The sequence below is a fragment of the Abramis brama genome, assembly GCF_963993115.1.
Source record: "Abramis brama genome assembly, chromosome: 9".
NCBI classification, from domain to species: Eukaryota; Metazoa; Chordata; class Actinopteri; order Cypriniformes; family Leuciscidae; genus Abramis; species Abramis brama.
This window is the reverse complement of record NC_139971.1, coordinates 11,177,121-11,195,815: the sequence shown is the minus strand read 5'-3', so window position 1 is coordinate 11,195,815 and position 18,695 is coordinate 11,177,121. Positions and strand designations below refer to the sequence as shown.

The window sequence follows — 18,695 nt, the reverse complement described above, 5'->3', positions numbered from 1 at the left end:
ATGTTTGAACATGCAACCCTACCCCTAAATCTACCAATTTGTATGTTATGTTATATAACAGGCCTATATGACTACAGTCAAAATTTATTCAAAAACACAAATATTTCAAGTGTTCCGATTGATTTGTGTAGAAAATCAGAACAGACCCAAACACGATCACCGTCTCCATCCACCGTCTCCATTTTTGTGTGTCTCATGACAAAATATACAGTATATATTGTATATACCATTTCAGTTAACGTGAGGAAATATGCAGTTGTAAAGCAAACTTACACATACATTTTCAATTTTGGGTGAACTAACCCTTTAAGGCTTATGTAGAATTAGATGGACCTTTTGTCAGGAGAAAATAATGCTATGTCATACTGCCCTTTTATATTTCAACTAAACAAAACACTGATATTTATAACATCATCTGTTCGTTTCCAGTTCCCTTCCATTTGTTTGAAGATTAATTCTAAGAGAACATTCTATACACATAAAACTCCTTTTTTTTAAATATTTGCATTCTTCTGAATATCTCAGCAACTTATTGATTGGGTAGTGTCTCTGACTGCTTGCATATGATAGTAGTCATAGATAGTAGCATGTCTTTGAGGGCAGCAGGGTTCCTAAGACGCCTTCCAGTGTACGCAGGTGTTGCAGAGACCGCTAAATGCTGGCGGTGGAGGTGATGGGGAAAGATCTTCCCTAGATAACTTTTAGGTCTCCTCAATGAGGGTGATATCTAGTTCAACACAATCAAACATGCTAGTTTGTTCCCTGTCACGCTCTTCAGGATCCACCTCCTCCTCGTTGATTTCACTTAATGGCACAATACTCGTCCAACTTTTGCCTTTCATCCTGTCGCAATAAACTGGCCTGTAAATCATCTTGTCACAGTTAAAATCCTCCACATTTCATTTAATTTAATTTCCTACCGTATTGGAGAGAAAAGAAGTAACACGTTGATCTACCAGTCATAGGTCTTTCATGCGGAGAACTATTCTAATATTTTTGAATAATGATGCATTTAAGTTAAGAGCCAAACAGATCTTTATAAAAGTGCACATTATTGTTGCAGACGATATAATAAAGATAACATTAAGTAAATATTTTTATAAGGTTAAATGTTGATTATTCAAACCCCTTTATCTAAACCTCTCTACTAAACCATTAATCGTGCACATCCGCCATGTTTTTTGTTCTGAACCGAATCCTCCTCTAAAGCGCAATGGGTTGTGGGCAATATTAGCCATTAGAGTCCACAGCACAGATCCACACTTCGATAATCTAACAGAAATATTAGATCATTCGGGGACTTTTGGCATACTATATTATGCTTTTGGACAAACTTATAAGCTCACATATTATTTAGGATGCATAGTATGCACATTGGGATGCAGGGTGTGACTTTCTGACCCAAAGAACCATGAAAGTGGCCCTAAACCGAATTGCTCAGCTGTCATCTAAACAAATTTCAGTCCAAAAATCAGTTTGTAAATTTGTTTTATTAGAAAGTGTTGATTTATAAAGAGTAGAGCAACTGAGACTGTAAATGACACTGGAATTTTGTCTTGCCCCAGACATCGACAAAGATTTTATTGTTCACCTAATACAATACCTAATACCACCTAACACGAGACCTAATTTCATGGCTATTGCAAAAGCTACCTTAGACATACTAAAATAATCAATACATATTTCCAATACTACAAAGTGCTTTCTCACAATAGTTATCCCTGAGTCATTCTAAACCACGGGTAAACTTGCTTTACGTTTCACATTTGTTCATAATTATTGCCGACTGTTGTCAAGTTTGTACTGAACAGACTTTTCAGACTATAAAAGTAGGAATGAAACGGTCACTTCTACAATTGTCGTGTTTTTAGTCACTATTTCACATTTTTCCCCTCGCTGAAACATAGTCTATACTGTCAACTCAGTGTTTCTGTGACTACAAAGCACGTGCATATGAGGCAACAGATGTGATTGACTGTCTGCTAAGCCTTTAGACATAACATTGTAATAGGTATTATAGTCGACTAGCTACTGTATGTAAGAACTTAAATCTTCTGATGGCCTTGTTGTCGATACTCTGAGGCTTCGAATGTTTTCCATTTGACATTGCAGACCCATATGATGGGGTACTTAATTTTGCCATGGGGTGATTAACTGATCAACTGATTAAAAAATGCTTAAAAACAATGTCCATATAAAAATAAAAGATAGAAACACATACACGTTTTAAACTGAATTTAATTACAGAAAATTAGCCGACCAGGCTGAACAAAGAGCTAGTTATTAGCTATGATGGATTTGATCCAGTTAGTGTATCGACACACCTCAGCATAAACCCCAGGAAAGCGTGGTTTAGCACAGCCTTCACCCCAGGAAACAACACCTTTCAGTTTCCTCTTGCACACCACAGGGCCACCAGAATCCCCCTGAGAAGTAAATTGGAAAATGAAAAGGACAAAATTGTGGTTTGTCTAAAAATTTAAAACGCATATAAAGAGGAAGACTGAGTCAATAACATACCTGACACGAGTCTTTGCCTCCCTTCATGAATCCAGCGCAGAACATGTTTTTAGTTATTTTTGCACCATATGCTCCCCTACACTGCGCTCTTGAGAGTACAGGCAAATTCAAACACTGCAGGGCAGAAGCAGTGTGAACTGGAAAAAGAATATGAACAGTGCTAAAAGTTGTCATCGTTTACGTATCTAATGAATGAATGCATGTTTTAATGCCTGAAGATCTCAAAAAATAAATAAAACTTTCTGCACACTTGAATCCTTTCAGCAAATTTAATAGCCAAGCTTTCGGTCAAACGACCATCCTCAGGGCATACAGACAATCAATGTAGCAATCAACTTAACTGTGTTCAAACACATCAGGACAATCAACAGTGATTACCACACCTGTGGAAGCCAGGTAGGAGAGTTGTAGTCCAATGGTGGGAGTTGTAGTTTTTCTTTTAACCTACCCAACATATTGAGTTATCTACATAATTTACACATTTACTCCCCATAGTGAAAATCCCCAATACAAGAAACAAACATAAGTACAAATATACATAAATACAAAAATACAGGCACATATATACATATATACATACATACATGCTGTATAAGTACATGGAGACTGCAAGGACATCAGTAAAAACCTTCATAAACTGCAGTATTCAAGACTTATAAAAACAGTACAGCTGTGACTATAACATGACACTCATGTCGAAATCCACATTTAAACCTTTGGGATATAATGCATCCAAAGTATGAATCCAGTACAGTTCCCTTTGGCATAGCACTTTATCGATGTTGCCACCTCTAGATAATTTAATCTGCTCAATTCCCTGAAAGCGGAGAGAAGAGACTGAGTGAGCACACTCTGTAAAGTGACAGGCCACAGGGTAGTTAGGGTCAGCACGTCTGATAGAGCTTTTATGCTCACTTATCTGTATGCCCTGAGGATGGTCGTTTGACCGAAAGCTTGGCTATTAAATTTGCTGAAAGGATTCAAGTGTGCAGACAGTTTTATTTATTTTTTGAGATCTTCAGTTTTGTTTGTCTGGCACCTTGTTGTTCGTGAGTGCGGTGTTATTCCTTCAAAATGTTTTAATGCCTGACCATATTATATAAAAGTGTAGAAGATTTTAATTATTCAGCCATCTCACCTCCAGTGTTTCCCCATCCAGAAACCAAGCACTGCTCCCCTGCAGAAGAGCATCTGGTTGCCAGACGGATCGGCTTCACATACTTGTTGAAGATGGCAGGCTTTCTCAGCTTGATCAGCATGATATCATTGTTAAGAGTCCGACGATTATAGTTTGGATGACGAATCACCTTCTCTGCATTGATCCGCTGCTCTGTGCCTTCAGTAACAAACACGTTGTGCTTTCCCAGGTAGATGACGAGTTGGCGTCTATTTGAAAAAGAAACTCATATTTTACTCAGCCTTGATATAATGTTTGTCCGAATATTGCCTACCTACATATCAGGTCTTTATATAGTCTTAAATAGTTTTTACCTATAGTCTAAGAGACATAATGGTTATGGCAAGACAATTACAGACAATAAAAATCCTGCATTAGTATGCTGAATAATAATAATTAAAAAAAAATATATATATTTATTGAAGCCAGAAAATAGGCATATTTACATACTGTACACAAATTTAAATTTGTTTCAAAAAATTTGAGCTGGATGCCAATGGTTGGTAACGTACTCTCATCTTAATTATAGTACATAATATGTAACTTTTTTTGACAGCCTTTCTTTTTCTTTAGAAATTATGATTTTTAATACACATTCAGAAATGGTAAACAATAACAACCTGTTAATCAATTCCTTAAAAGTTACTCTTTAGGGAAAAGGCAGTTTGATGCTAAAGTAGCTTTAACATGTTTTTAAAAAATACAGGTTAAAAAGGGAGGTTATATACTCACTTGAAACTGCAGTGAGCTGCAGACACAACCCATCTTTTTTTAATCAAAGATCCTCCACACAAGTAATGCCCATCCGTAAGGTACACTTGCCAGGGCTGGGAGTGGGGCGTACATTCATAACCTCCAATGATTTTATCACCTGTGCTGTAAACTTTATTGAAAAATTAATTGTTCTTTTATTAATATTAATGCTAAAGACTATCTATAATACATATCAGTGTAGGCAAACAAACAATTGTCATGAATAATTACTAATAAGAGAGATCTACATACCCACAGCCACAACCAGCAAAGTGAGCACAACAGTCTTCATTGCAGTAAAGGAGAGAAGGACTGCTCACAGCTTTAGAGCACTTCTGCAAAGTTCAAGATTAGCATTCATGCTTTTAAGCAATCTTTTGAACACCCCTACAGAATCTATACCAGCCAATAAGATCACAACAAAGGATTGACAAGTAAAAATGAGCATGTGAGACAACAGTTCTTTTCATACAGTTTTCCATGGTCATAATAAATGCATTGGAAGGAAGCGTTGACTTATGACAGTATGAAGCTTATATAAAAACAGATGACCAAAATGCTGTTTTACTTTTTGAGTGACACACACTTAAGATTGGGAATATTTTTTATTATGTACAGTATGTTTATTGTTTTCTTAACTGTTTAATAAAATACAAATTCTCTAATTAATAGCACATACTGATGGCCTGACTCAACATCACACAAAATAACAATCTGTTTTGACATAATTTTTTCGTCTCATCCGTTGGTAAACATCGCATGTTTGAGATTCTGTCTCTTATTTTAATACAGTTGTGACTCAAGGTTGACATGTGACTTCATGTCAACTAACTCTCATCAGAGTATTAGTAGACTGTCTGCTTAATATCTACTAACTTTTTATTGTGATGGTCCTCCAACAGAAATTCTACAGACTATAAGTAACTTTGCAACTACATGTCAAACTTATTCTATCCATAACCCTACCAGTCTACCAGGAGTTTTTCATAGGGGTGGCCAGGCAAGGGCCAGCAACCTGTCTGGGGTGCAGTCTACACTAACGTACCCCATAGGGCTTATTATTGGACCTCAAGGTACATATATGTACCTTTTTGAGGGTCAAAAACCATTAAAAGGTAGGGTGAATACTGGTAAAGTGGGACACTTTCTGATAATTTACCTTCTGCATAATGTTTTATTATGATCCAAATGTCTTAGCCCCTCATATGATACTATTCTAAATAGCTTAAGTGCTCTACTCTACTATACAGAATAAAAAAGAAAGAAACATTAAACACAGGATTTGCCACATTTGCGCGTGATGTGCGTACCGCAAGCACAGTACAACGGCTGTCAGCCTTATGACAGAAAAGTTAGTTTTACTGACATTTGGCCTGACAACATCTCATCTTACCGAAGATAGCCAACTGAATAAGGACAACGCCCTTTTCTCAGCATCTGACAGAAGTGTCACAAGCTTTCACACACATCTTCTAAAATAAAAGTAGCATCAGAAAAAAAGAGAATTACGTTTGTTGTTGACTGCACACTATTCGACTTAGGCCTACTCAAAACGGTCTTGCAACCCACCAGTTGAGAAAGATTGACTCTATATTTACTATGTGCATATCACTGTCTGATGTCCTGCTGAAGCTCATTCGGCACTTGCACATTTCCGCTCTCGTTTGGCGCTGAGATCAAATAAAATAAAATAAATAATTATTATATAATAATTGCACAACTTGCGACCCTGATTCTTTAGGAGGTGAAAAAAACAACACAAATTAACATATGCACTGGTGAATTGTTCGCAAAAAGATCCATAACATGCATTTATAAAGTATATGGGATGGAATTTCTGTGGAGACTTTGTTAACTTCTATACCAATGATAATGTTAAGATGCTATGTTAAGTTAAAGACTTTTAGGTGACATTGTCATATTAAATTGTCTTGAGTAAAATTAAAACTCAATGTTGTATATAACAGCACAGATCGATAATAATTTAAATGTTTTTCAAAATATACAAACACTTTTAAACAGTATTCCACAATCTGAATAAAACATGATCAAGTCTGTATCATAGAAATGTTTAGAAGCAATGGAAATTGGATCCAATCACAGTTTTATTAAACAAGAAACAATTAAACATATAGCAAAGAACACAGAGATGGGGACAAGTAATAGAAACAGAAGCAACTCAATACATTACAATATCATAGAGTACAATGAACAAATCTTCAGGTTTGCTGTAACATGGCCCTATTCAATACATATTCACACCCATCACCATGATTAAATACTAATCTATCATTTAGCAATGCTCAAAATAAATGAAACTCAACTTTAACAGCTTTGTCAATTGTTGAGAAAACTGTCGCTCCACTGAAAATATAGACTCATTTTGCAGCATTCTGGTGTGTATGAACGTGACCAGAGTCAGACTTAACGCTGCTTTGACATGTACCACACATCGAGTGTGGTGCCATCCCAGTTGAAAAAAGTACCAATTTTATTTTTATTTTTCACTAATACCAATAAAATCTTCTTTTCTTTTTTTTTTGGTGTAGTAAAATGGCAAGTCTATGGCAGTCAAAAGCAGATAACCACATTCGATGTATAATCTTCGTAAGGTTCCATAGCGTAGAGTTTGACTGTGTTCCTCCAACAGAAATTCTACAGACTATAAGTAACTTTGCAACTACATGTCAAACTTATTCTATCCATAACCCTACCAGTCTACCAGGATTTTTTCATAGGGGTGGCCAGGCAAGGGCCAGCAACCTGTCTGGGGTGCAGTCTACACTAACGTACCCCATAGGGCTTATTATTGGACCTCAAGGTACATATATGTACCTTTTTGAGGGTCAAAAACCATTAAAAGGTAGGGTGAATACTGGTAAAGTGGGACACTTTCTGATAATTTACCTTCTGCATAATGTTTTATTATGATCCAAATGTCTTAGCCCCTCATATGATACTATTCTAAATATCTTAAGTGCTCTACTGTTGTCTGTATCATAGAAATGCTTAGAAGCAATGGAAATTGGATCCAATCACAGTTTTATTAAACAAGAAACAATTAAACATATAGCAAAGAACACAGAGATGGGGACAAGTAATAGAAACAGAAGCAACTCAATACATTACAATATCATAGAGTACAATGAACAAATCTTCAGGTTTGCTGTAACATGGCCCTATTCAATACATATTCACACCCATCACCATGATTAAATACTAATCTATCATTTAGCAATGCTCAAAATAAATGAAACTCAACTTTAACAGCTTTGTCTATTGTTGAGAAAACTGTCGCTCCACTGAAAATATAGACTCATTTTGCAGCATTCTGGTGTGTATGAACGTGACCAGAGTCAGACTTAACGCTGCTTTGACACGTACCACACACATCGGGTGTGGTGCCATTGTAACGGCCACCTAATGTTATAGTGTTCATGACATGAATGTTGTGTATGCCTTTAAGATGACATGTTATTGTATGCGCGCTGTTCAAGTGAGCGCGTGCGCAGGGAGAGAAGAGTATTGCTCGTGAGAGGAGAGAGATGACCGCTCTACCGACTGCTCCTTTGATTTACTGTGTTTACGTTCTACTCTTATTTGTAGCGTGTTTTCAGAGTGTTTTTCCCCTGTTAATATTCGCTCTATGACATGTATGAGAAGAGTGCATTTAACTGAGAGGAATTATATAAAGACTCGTGGAACTACCATCCATTTGCGCTGTCTTTTCTATTCATCCTGGGCAGACTTAAAACTCTGACAGCGTTACAAATTGGCGCCCGAACAACTGGACTCACCGGTCATCTCTTGTCCTTTATCTACAAGGAGGTTCGGATTGTTATTGTTGTTGTTGTTGTTTTTTTGGAAGAGGTTTTCGTTGCTGGAGTTTTTCCATTCCACCGTGCTGACTAGCTTGCTAACTATGGACACCATGCGGTCGGTGCGTGACTGATTTTCAGGTGATGTTGTTTTTTTTTTTATGTTGGTTTTGACTGATTTCCAATACTATTTTCGTGGATCGCCCGAATATTGACTGTTTTCATAGTATAAAACCAGTTGGAGGAATTTTTTTTTTCTCTCAACGCTTTTCCTTGTGGAATGTGGATCAATAACTGAACTGAACTATATTGAAAGAAAAAAAAAAAATCGTATTTTTTTTTTGTGTGTTGATCGGACAGTCATTAACGGATGACAAAAAGGGAACATTGACGTGAAGACTGTGTGAAACACTTCTGGGACATAATTTTTTTTTTTGTTTGTTTTTTTTGGTGTGCCTATCTGTTAATTTCAAACCAGCACATGGGGAATAGATTGCATTTGGAAAGGACACTTGGTTGAGTACATTTTTGTTGAGACTATTGTGCAAATCACTAATTTTTCATCGTTTTTTTCTGATACTTTTTTCTTTGTGGGTAACATTGCTGTGTTATACTGTTGTGCAGCATATCTTGGTTTACAGTTAAAGGTGAAAAGCAGGGCAGAAGTTAATTTTCTGAGTTTTTACATAAACGCACTGCTGTTTTTCTTGTGGGTATAGAAAAGTTAACAGTTAGTACAAAGTTAGTACAGCTTTTGACTCATATTTGTGTAAATTTACGGTATCTTGATTTATTATTTGCATTTATTGATTGTGATTTCATACATAATGGCTACTCACCCTGACTTTCAGTCTGACTTAACTGACTGGCCCGCAGATGAAGACTCTTTTCTACAACAGGGAGCGTCACAGTATACTGTTGAAGATTTACAGTCTCAAAACAAGTTGTTACAAGCAGAAGTGGCAGTGCTGCAGCGGTGCCTTCGCGAATCGATTGACCTTCAAAAGGACATGATGGACCGTTTAACACATCAAGAGTGTACCGTGCCTGTGACCCCACATCCAGCTCCCAGAGCCAGCTCAACTCCTTACAGTTTGGGGCAAGCTAAGTCATCAGCTCAAAGGTCAGTGCCAGTCAATGTAACTTATAGCTCTGTACCTACATTTTCTCAACCACTCACTGTGGATATGAGTGCCACAACAAATGCACTTACTGCTATGCTTAACCAATCACGGCTCGAGCCACCCGTGTTTGCTGCAGATGGTTCCCTGGATCCTGAGGAATGGCTTCAGTCTCTCAACGTGTATAGGACCTCCCTGGATCTTTCAGATGTCCAAATTCTCCTTGAGCTCCCACGTTTTCTGTCAAAAGAGCCAAGAAAATGGTTTGCTGCACTAAGCACACATTTGACCAGTTGGAATCAGTTCTGTGAGTTCTTTAGGACAGTCTTTCTGCCTTCGGACAATCAGGAACGTGTCCTGAGGGGCATTTTGGACCGTATGCAGATGCCGGATGAGCCACTGCCGACCTTTGTCGCTCATATGTTGGGTGAGTTTCGTAAGCTAAGGTCCCCTCCACCTCAACTAGAGCAAATAGACTTGATAAGGAAGCATGTGCTTGAGAAATATAGAGTCGCTCTTTATGGCACACCCATACCGTCAGTCATGGACCTTCTTTTGCGGGCTCACGAGCTTCATGCAGTCCTTGGTTTTGAGTGTCCTCCTCAGAGACAAGCTAGCAGTACGCCTAAAAGGGATGTTCACTGTTTTAAGTGCTCCTTGCCAGGATTCACCACTCGTACTTGTCCAAATTGTAGTCTGGGAGAAAGACTGCGTTTGTCTCCAATGGAGCCCCCAGAACCCCCGAGAGATACAGTCAATAGAGTGTCGGACGTTGGACGGATGGATGGCTCTGACCAAGCCATGGGTGAAGGAAACATGGCCCCAGACTTTGCCCAGAGGGGAAACTTCAGAGGAGGGAGGACGTTCAGACGAGGCAATCCTCCCTCCAGAAGATAGATGTGCCTCGCTTACCTGATGATTCCGTAAATGATCAACCTGAGCTGTGTCATGTGGAGGATATTGCTTCCACGTCCTATTGGAATACCCCGTTCAGAGTGAAGGTTAATCTTTATGGACAAGTTTTTGATGCAACTCTTGACACTGGTGCTTCTCTCTCTGCGGTGCACTCAGCGGTTGTCCAGACTATTCCTGGGGGGGACGTACGATTAAAACCGTGGTCTGCACCTCCAGTTCAGCTTGCGGATGGAGCATCCTGTTGCCCGCTGGGTGTCATTTGGTTGTCTTTGGGTTTCTTGGGCCAGCGTTTCTATCACCGCTTTGCTGTTGTCCATAATCTTTCTTCTCCCGTTATCTTGGGTATGGATTTTATGTTGAGATCTTCAGTTTCGATTCATGTTCCGTCCAGGACGGTAGTGCTCGGCGATGAGCCGCACGTGCCCCTTGAGGAGTTAGAGGGTGCTGACTTAAAGATACCTAGTCCTGATCCTGATTTGTCCTGCCTGGATTTCAATTCTTCTGCCCTGTCTGAGAAGGTTGGAGAATCATCGCTGGAAAACGAGCAGCAACATAAATTAACTGAACTGCTCAAGACCTTCAGTGGGTTGTTTGATGGACATTTAGGACGCACCTCTCTTGTGGAGCACGAAATTGTTACAGCTGATGCAAAACCGGTTCACCTTGCCCCGTACCGCACTTCTCCTGCTAAAAAGGAACTCATTGAGTCTCAAATCAAAGACATGTTGAGAGAAGGGATAATTGAACCTGCCTCTGGTCCTTGGGCTGCCCCAGTTGTAATTGTACCAAAGCATTCAGGAGAGCCAAGGTTCTGTGTCGATTATCGTGCACTAAATAAGCTCACTGTTAAAGACTCTTATCCTCTACCGAGGATTGATGAATCTCTTGACTTCCTGGCTAGAGGGACTTTCATTTCCACCATTGACTTGGCCAGAGGCTACTGGCAGGTGGCAGTGGCAGAGAACTCCAAGCCAAAGACGGCTTTCATTTCCCACTGTGGGTTATTTCAGTTTCGGGTCTTACCTTTTGGATTGTGCAATGCGCCCGCCACATTTCAAAGGCTCATGAACACAGTCCTTGCGGGTCTCATCTATAAATCGTGTGCTGTCTACTTAGATGATATTGTGGTGGCGTCGCCTACTTTCGAACAGCACCTTGTGGACCTGAGAGAGGTTCTCACCAGGCTGGGATCTGCTGGACTGTCTATCAAGCTGGCAAAATGCCAGTTCTGCAGGAGCGAACTCACCTTTCTGGGTTACAAAATCACCTCAAATGGTATCATGCCAAATGAGGAAAAAGTGAGAGCAGTGATTGATTTTCATACCCCAGCTAATGTGAAACAAGTGCGACAGTTTCTGGGAATGACCAGCTATTATAGGCGTTTCATCCAGGATTATGCCCGACATGCTGAGCCACTCTTTGCGTTGACCAGGACGGATGTTCCCTTTGTATGGTCAAATGAATGTCAGACAGCCATGGATTATCTCAAGGAAAAGCTTACTTCCGCACCTATTTTGACATTCCCGGACTTCTCTCTTCCTTTCTCTATCCATGCGGATGCGTGCGACAGTGGACTTGGCGCTGCTCTCATGCAGAAGGACGAAAATAGCAGAGATGTTGTGGTGGCCTATGCAAGTCGTGCCCTCCATAAGTCTGAAAAACCCTATTCTACTCCGGAAAAGGAGTGCTTAGCGGTCATCTGGGCCCTCGAACACTTCAGGCCTTATATCGAGGGTCTACATGTGACTATTTTTTCAGACCACAGCAGTTTGAGATGGCTTATGTCGCGCCCAAACCTCTCTGGCCGGCTGGCTAGGTGGTCTCTCAGATTGCAGGATTTCGACTTTGACATTGTCCATAAGCCGGGGACAAGTAACAGTGTCCCTGATGCACTTTCACGTAACCCTGTTCCTTCTGGCAGTGTACCTTTGGGACTTCTCCCTGATTATGCCATTATTGGGGGACTGGACCTGCGTGCTTTACCCCCTGTAATGTTTTCAGATCGGGAGCACATTAGGCAGCTGCAGCTCAACGACCCAGAGACTGGAAAGCTGCTGCGGATGTTGGAGGCACAGGATGAGAATAGCGCTGAGGAGTTGTCTCAGTATGAGATCCAGGATGGACTCCTGTACTTTGTGGATGACAAAGTGGCTTGTAATCTCCACCCTATGAAGCGCCTTAAACTGTACGCACCTACGGCTATGAAAAGGAGTTTGATGGAATATTACCATGATCACCCGATGGCTGGTCACTTGGGCATGACGAAGACTATAGCGCGGCTGAAACTTCGATTTTACTGGCCAAAAATGTCATCTGACGCTAAGAAGTATGTTGCCTCCTGTACTGTCTGCCAGTTCACAAAACCAAGCCAGAGAAAACCTGCTGGGTTCATGGTTCCCATCCGCCCTCAAAGACCTTGGGAGTATACTGAAGTGGACTTTGTGGGTCCTTTACCGCGCACACCCTGCGGTAATGCTTACATTCTGGTCTTTGTGGACTATTTTTCGAAGTGGGTGGAGGTTAGTGCAGTACGAGAAGCGACTGCCCAAGTTGCTGCCAGCAAGTTGCTTAGCGAGGTGTTCGCACGACATGGCGTGCCTAATTACCTGATTTCGGACAGAGGGTCACCATTTGTGAGTGAACTATTCAGGCATGTTCTCACCACACTGGGGTCGGAACACAGACTTACAACTGCGTATCACCCCCAGACGAATGCAACGGAGAGGGTGAATCGGACGTTGAAGACGGCCATCCGTGCTTACGTCGGTAACAAGCACACTGCTTGGGATCGTTACCTGCCCCAAATTTGTTTTGCTTTGAGGACTGCTCCACATGAAAGTACGGGCCAAAGCCCATCCATGTTGCTGTATGGGCGAGAATTGAATACCCCTCTTGACCTCATCACTCAGCCGAATAGTGATGGTGGGGATGAACCTGGTATCCCATACCCGGAAAGCTTGGAGTCATCGATCAGAGAAGCACATGATCATGCTAGGTCCGTTTTGGATGAGAACCATGACAAAAGAAAGAAGTACTACGACAAGAGGCGTCGGCCTGTGTCTTACTCTGTAAATGAGTTGGTCAGAATTAAGACTCATCCCCGTTCGGATGCACTGGCGAACTTCACGGCTAAGCTAGCACCTCTATACGCTGGCCCTTACCAAATTGCACAAAAACTGTCGGAAGTGAACTACAGACTCATAGACGCGAGTACGGGGGCAGACGCAGGTGTATTTCATGTCGTAAATCTGCTTCCTTTTCGTACCTGGGAACCGCTTGAGTCAGAGACTGAGCCCACAGGGGTTTCTGTTGTAGAAACGTCAGCTGACAGTTCTTTGCTTGATGAAGTGCCGGAGGAAACAGAGGATACTGCCGGTGCTACCGCCGTAAACCTAACTGACTTGGGTATCAACGTTGACTATAGTCTCCCTGTGACGTCCAGTGCTCATGATGTATCAGGAAATGTTGACAGTGTTGATGAGTTGCCTGACCTGCAGGTTGACATTGGGTCTCAAAACGATGACTTGACTGTTAGTGATAATGTTCCTGACAGACACCATTATGACTTGAGACCTCGACGCGCACCAAGAATCACCTCAGACTGGTCGAGTAATAGGTGGACGAATGTGTACCACACAGACAGACTGGACCTTAAATAGTGTTTTGATTACGTCAATGTGTGTTAATTTGCTTGGTTTGTCACTTTGAAAGGCAGAAGGTTTAAATTTGAGAAAAGAGGAGAATTGAGAATTAGTATTAATACTTAGTCTGTTGACATGCTTGTTACAATGTTGTACACAAAAAGAGAAAAAGTGTAAAAAAGGATGTCCTATATTTTGTTTCTGTTTGGTTACACGCTGTTTTCATTTGTTTGAAAATGCTGCTGCAGACAATGTATTTTGGTCCATCTGTACTGTCATGTATGCCAGTGTGTACCTTAGTAATACATTCTCCAGTATGGTTCTGTTATTTTGACAACTTTTCATGTATGAGGTTGTTTAAAGTGATGCTGTACTCAGTTGTGCACGGCTGAGGGCAGCCTTTACCTTCCTGGGGGGGATCTGTAACGGCCACCTAATATTATAGTGTTCATGACATGAATGTTGTGTATGCCTTTAAGATGACATGTTATTGTATGCGCGCTGTTCAAGTGAGCGCGTGCGCAGGGAGAGAAGAGTATTGCTCGTGAGAGGAGAGAGATGACCGCTCTACCGACTGCTCCTTTGATTTACTGTGTTTACGTTCTACTCTTATTTGTAGCGTGTTTTCAGAGTGTTTTTCCCCTGTTAATATTCGCTCTATGACATGTATGAGAAGAGTGCATTTAACTGAGAGGAATTATATAAAGACTCGTGGAACTACCATCCATTTGCGCTGTCTTTTCTATTCATCCTGGGCAGACTTAAAACTCTGACAGCGTTACACCATCCCAGTTGAAAAAAGTACCAATTTTATTTTTATTTTTCACTAATACCAATAAAATCTTCTTTTTTTTTTTTTTGGTGTAGTAAAATGGCAAGTCTATGGCAGTCAAAAGCAGATAACCACATTCGATGTATAATCTTCGTAAGGTTCCATAGCGTAGAGTTTGACTGTGTTCCTCCAACAGAAATTCTACAGACTATAAGTAACTTTGCAACTACATGTCAAACTTATTCTATCCATAATCCTACCAGTCTACCAGGAGTTTTTCATAGGGGTGGCCAGGCAAGGGCCAGCAACCTGTCTGGGGTGCAGTCTACACTAACGTACCCCATCGGGCTTATTATTGGACCTCAAGGTACATATATGTACCTTTTTGAGGGTCAAAAAGCATTAAAAGGTAGGGTGAATACTGGTAAAGTGGGACACTTTCTGATAATTTACCTTCTGCATAATGTTTTATTATGATCCAAATGTCTTAGCCCCTCATATGATACTATTCTAAATAGCTTAAGTGCTCTACTCTACTATACAGAATAAAAAAGAAAGAAACATTAAACACAGGATTTGCCACATTTGCGCGTGATGTGCGTACCGCAAGCACAGTACAACGGCTGTCAGCCTTATGACAGAAAAGTTAGTTTTACTGACATTTGGCCTGACAACATCTCATCTTACCGAAGATAGCCAACTGAATAAGGACAACGCCCTTTTCTCAGCATCTGACAGAAGTGTCACAAGCTTTCACACACATCTTCTAAAATAAAAGTAGCATCAGAAAAAAAGAGAATTACGTTTGTTGTTGACTGCACACTATTCGACTTAGGCCTACTCAAAACGGTCTTGCAACCCACCAGTTGAGAAAGATTGACTCTATATTTACTATGTGCATATCACTGTCTGATGTCCTGCTGAAGCTCATTCGGCACTTGCACATTTCCGCTCTCGTTTGGCGCTGAGATCAAATAAAATAAAATAAATAATTATTATATAATAATTGCACAACTTGCGACCCTGATTCTTTAGGAGGTGAAAAAAAAAACAACACAAATTAACATATGCACTGGTGAATTGTTCGCAAAAAGATCCATAACATGCATTTATAAAGTATATGGGATGGAATTTCTGTGGAGACTTTGTTAACTTCTATACCAATGATAATGTTAAGATGCTATGTTAAGTTAAAGACTTTTAGGTGACATTGTCATATTAAATTGTCTTGAGTAAAATTAAAACTCAATGTTGTATATAACAGCACAGATCGATAATAATTTAAATGTTTTTCAAAATATACAAACACTTTTAAACAGTATTCCACAATCTGAATAAAACATGATCAAGTCTGTATCATAGAAATGCTTAGAAGCAATGGAATGTAGCATAAACGACTCTGGGTAAATGCGAATTAGCTCAAGGATATAGGGAATTTTGGAAATATTAATAATTATAACTCATGGTCATAATAATTCAGAAATTGCATGTACATTTATTTTATCAATTATCGAGATTACCTTGTTCTGTAACTGGTCTGGTCATCAGTCATTCGTCCAGCGAATAAATGTGAGATTATCACAGTTAAGAAGGGGTATCCCTTTACAAACTCCAAGAAAGTTTTATCTTCTGGCCATGAACATCAAACTTTCTGAGTTTATTAATTAAAACTACTCAATGTAGTCTATAATATCGAGCTTGTAGCTTAATTAGATCTTTTTGTTTCATTGACTTTATAAGGTGGGGTTTCAAACACAGAGACAGTTAAAAGTATAAATGGATTTTAATAAATGTAAAACTAGAGATTATATGAGCTACAAATATAAACGTACGTAAAAATGCAAACAATAAAACATACAAACATTTAACCAAACAAAAACATACGTGATCAGAATGAATGAAAGAAAGAAGGAAAGAAGAAAGAAGAATATAGAGAGAAGGGAAAAGCTAGTAATTATTACATACAGAAACCTAATTTCACGAGACACCTGGAAATCAGCTTTTAGACAGATATAAATATACTTGCAAATTTGATCTCTGTTCGAGTGATGCTGAGGCAGGAAGCGCGGACGGTGTCCTGTTTCTGCTGCGTCTTCCGGTGTCGCGGGAAGCTTGAAAGGCTCACTGAATGTAACGTTTACCGGAAAATAAGATTCATCTCCCGTGAAGGAAGAGGCAAATATATATAACTTAGTTGCAAAGAACGGCAGCTTCTACATGACGCGAGGGTATGCGTCCCAGAGGAGAAGCCAAGGCAAGGCCTGGTCCAGCTGGTTCCGTTGGGAGGAGAAGCGCTGCGCGTGGAGAAGAGGAGGTCAGAGCAAGAGCAAGAGATGAGAGAGAGCGATAAGAGGAGGTCTCTTCTTTTTAAAAGACATCTGTTTACGCCCTCTTTTTGGACAACAGCAAATCAGGTCTTCTGATCTGAAGCAAGAAAAAGTTTCTTTGTGTGAAGAAGACACGCCTACTTTGACCATATGTCTTATGAGAAAAAGAGTTCATATTTCCTCGTAAGATTGTACACACAGAACAATACATTTTACTGTAATCTCCTATGTGTGACTGGTTGAATTAAAACAGGACGGTCAGACAGATACCAATTATGACATGGTAAATATAGGGGAAACATAACGTTACATTTATATGCATAATTACACACAAATAAAGTTTGATTAAACACACAATAAAATTGTCAGTGTTTCCGTTATGGCAAGTGAAGACACCTGGGAAACAAAGGAATACGTATCAAACATTTGAAGAGTTTTCTCTGAAAAGTTCCATGTGTGTTAATGTGTTGGAATGTTGGCTTGCAGAGGAACTGGATGAGCTGCAGCTTTGGGGTCATAAAGTTTATGACCATGTCGAGGTCGGGTTACAAGACACTATTGAGGAACCTTCTTTCAGTGAACATTTAGAATTCAAAACTATACTCTAGCAAACCACACCTCTATTATAAAGCAAAACTAATCACACATACATATCGGAAGGTATACATTCAAGAGCCATATTTCTATATGAAGTTGCACCCAAAGGATGTTTTGTGTGTGTGTGTGTGTGTGTGTGTGTGTGTGTGTGTGTGTGTGTGTGTGTGTGTGTGTGTGTGTGTGTGTGTGTGTGTGCTCTGGAATGTCACACGGCTATAAAGTCACTAGGGGTTCACACTGAGCTGGAGGGGAGTCCAGCCACACGGGCGCCAGAAAATCATCCCCGAGAGAATAATTAACCAGCGCTGTCTTCCTAAGGACAAAGACGATGTGTTCGACACCCACATGATTCACTTAATGTGAAAAGCAGATGTCATTGTTGCTACAGGAAATTGGATCCAATCACAGTTTTATTAAACAAGAAACAATTAAACATATAGCAAAGAACACAGAGATGGGGACAAGTAATAGAAACAGAAGCAACTCAATACATTACAATATCATAGAGTACAATGAACAAATCTTCAGGTTTGCTGTAACATGGCCCTATTCAATACATATTCACACCCATCACCATGATTAAATACTAATCTATCATTTAGCAATGCTCAAAATAAATGAAACTCAACTTTAACAGCTTTGTCTATTATTGAGAAAACTGTCGCTCCACTGAAAATATAGACTCATTTTGCAGCATTCTGGTGTGTATGAACGTGACCAGAGTCAGACTTAACGCTGCTTTGACACGTACCACACATCGGGTGTGGTGCCATCCCAGTTGAAAAAAGTACCAATTTTATTTTTATTTTTCACTAATACCAATAAAATCTTCTTTTTTTTTTTTTGGGTGTAGTAAAATGGCAAGTCTATGGCAGTCAAAAGCAGATGACCACATTCGATGTATAATCTTCGTAAGGTTCCATAGCGTAGAGTTTGACTGTGTGTGTGACCCCTTGTCAAACACAAATCTTCCTACACGATCATCAGACATCAGAAAGTCCTGTTTCACAAAATCTTCATCTTCACGTAGAAACTTTGTCAAACTAATTTTCTG

General features: G+C 39.9%; 1 protein-coding gene across 1 annotated transcript; it reads right to left on the bottom strand.

The window, feature by feature from the left end:
* Positions 1 to 2,220: 2,220 nt before the first annotated feature.
* LOC311089220 (trypsin-2-like) lies at positions 2,221 to 17,059 on the bottom strand. Its single transcript, XM_084123742.1, has 6 exons — positions 16,744 to 17,059; positions 4,703 to 4,785; positions 4,430 to 4,580; positions 3,659 to 3,906; positions 2,521 to 2,657; positions 2,221 to 2,426 (listed from the first exon to the last, which is right to left on the bottom strand). The coding sequence occupies exons 2-6, from the start codon at positions 4,740 to 4,742 to the stop codon at positions 2,277 to 2,279; spliced, it is 726 nt and encodes a 241-aa protein (XP_083979868.1). The 5' UTR covers positions 4,743 to 4,785; positions 16,744 to 17,059; the 3' UTR covers positions 2,221 to 2,276.
* Positions 17,060 to 18,695: the final 1,636 nt, after the last annotated feature.

What these genes read in the sequence shown, in the direction of transcription:
- LOC311089220 (XM_084123742.1), bottom strand. Translation starts at nt 4,742, where the DNA reads ATGAAGACTGTTGTGCTCACTTTGCTGGTTGTGGCTGTGG. An exon ending in TTTGCTGGTTGTGGCTGTGG is followed by an intron (nt 4,581 to 4,702) that starts GTATGTAGATCT and finishes TTTTCAATAAAG; the next exon opens with TTTACAGCACAGGTGATAAA. An exon ending in TGGATGGGGAAACACTGGAG is followed by an intron (nt 2,658 to 3,658) that starts GTGAGATGGCTG and finishes TTCTTTTTCCAG; the next exon opens with TTCACACTGCTTCTGCCCTG.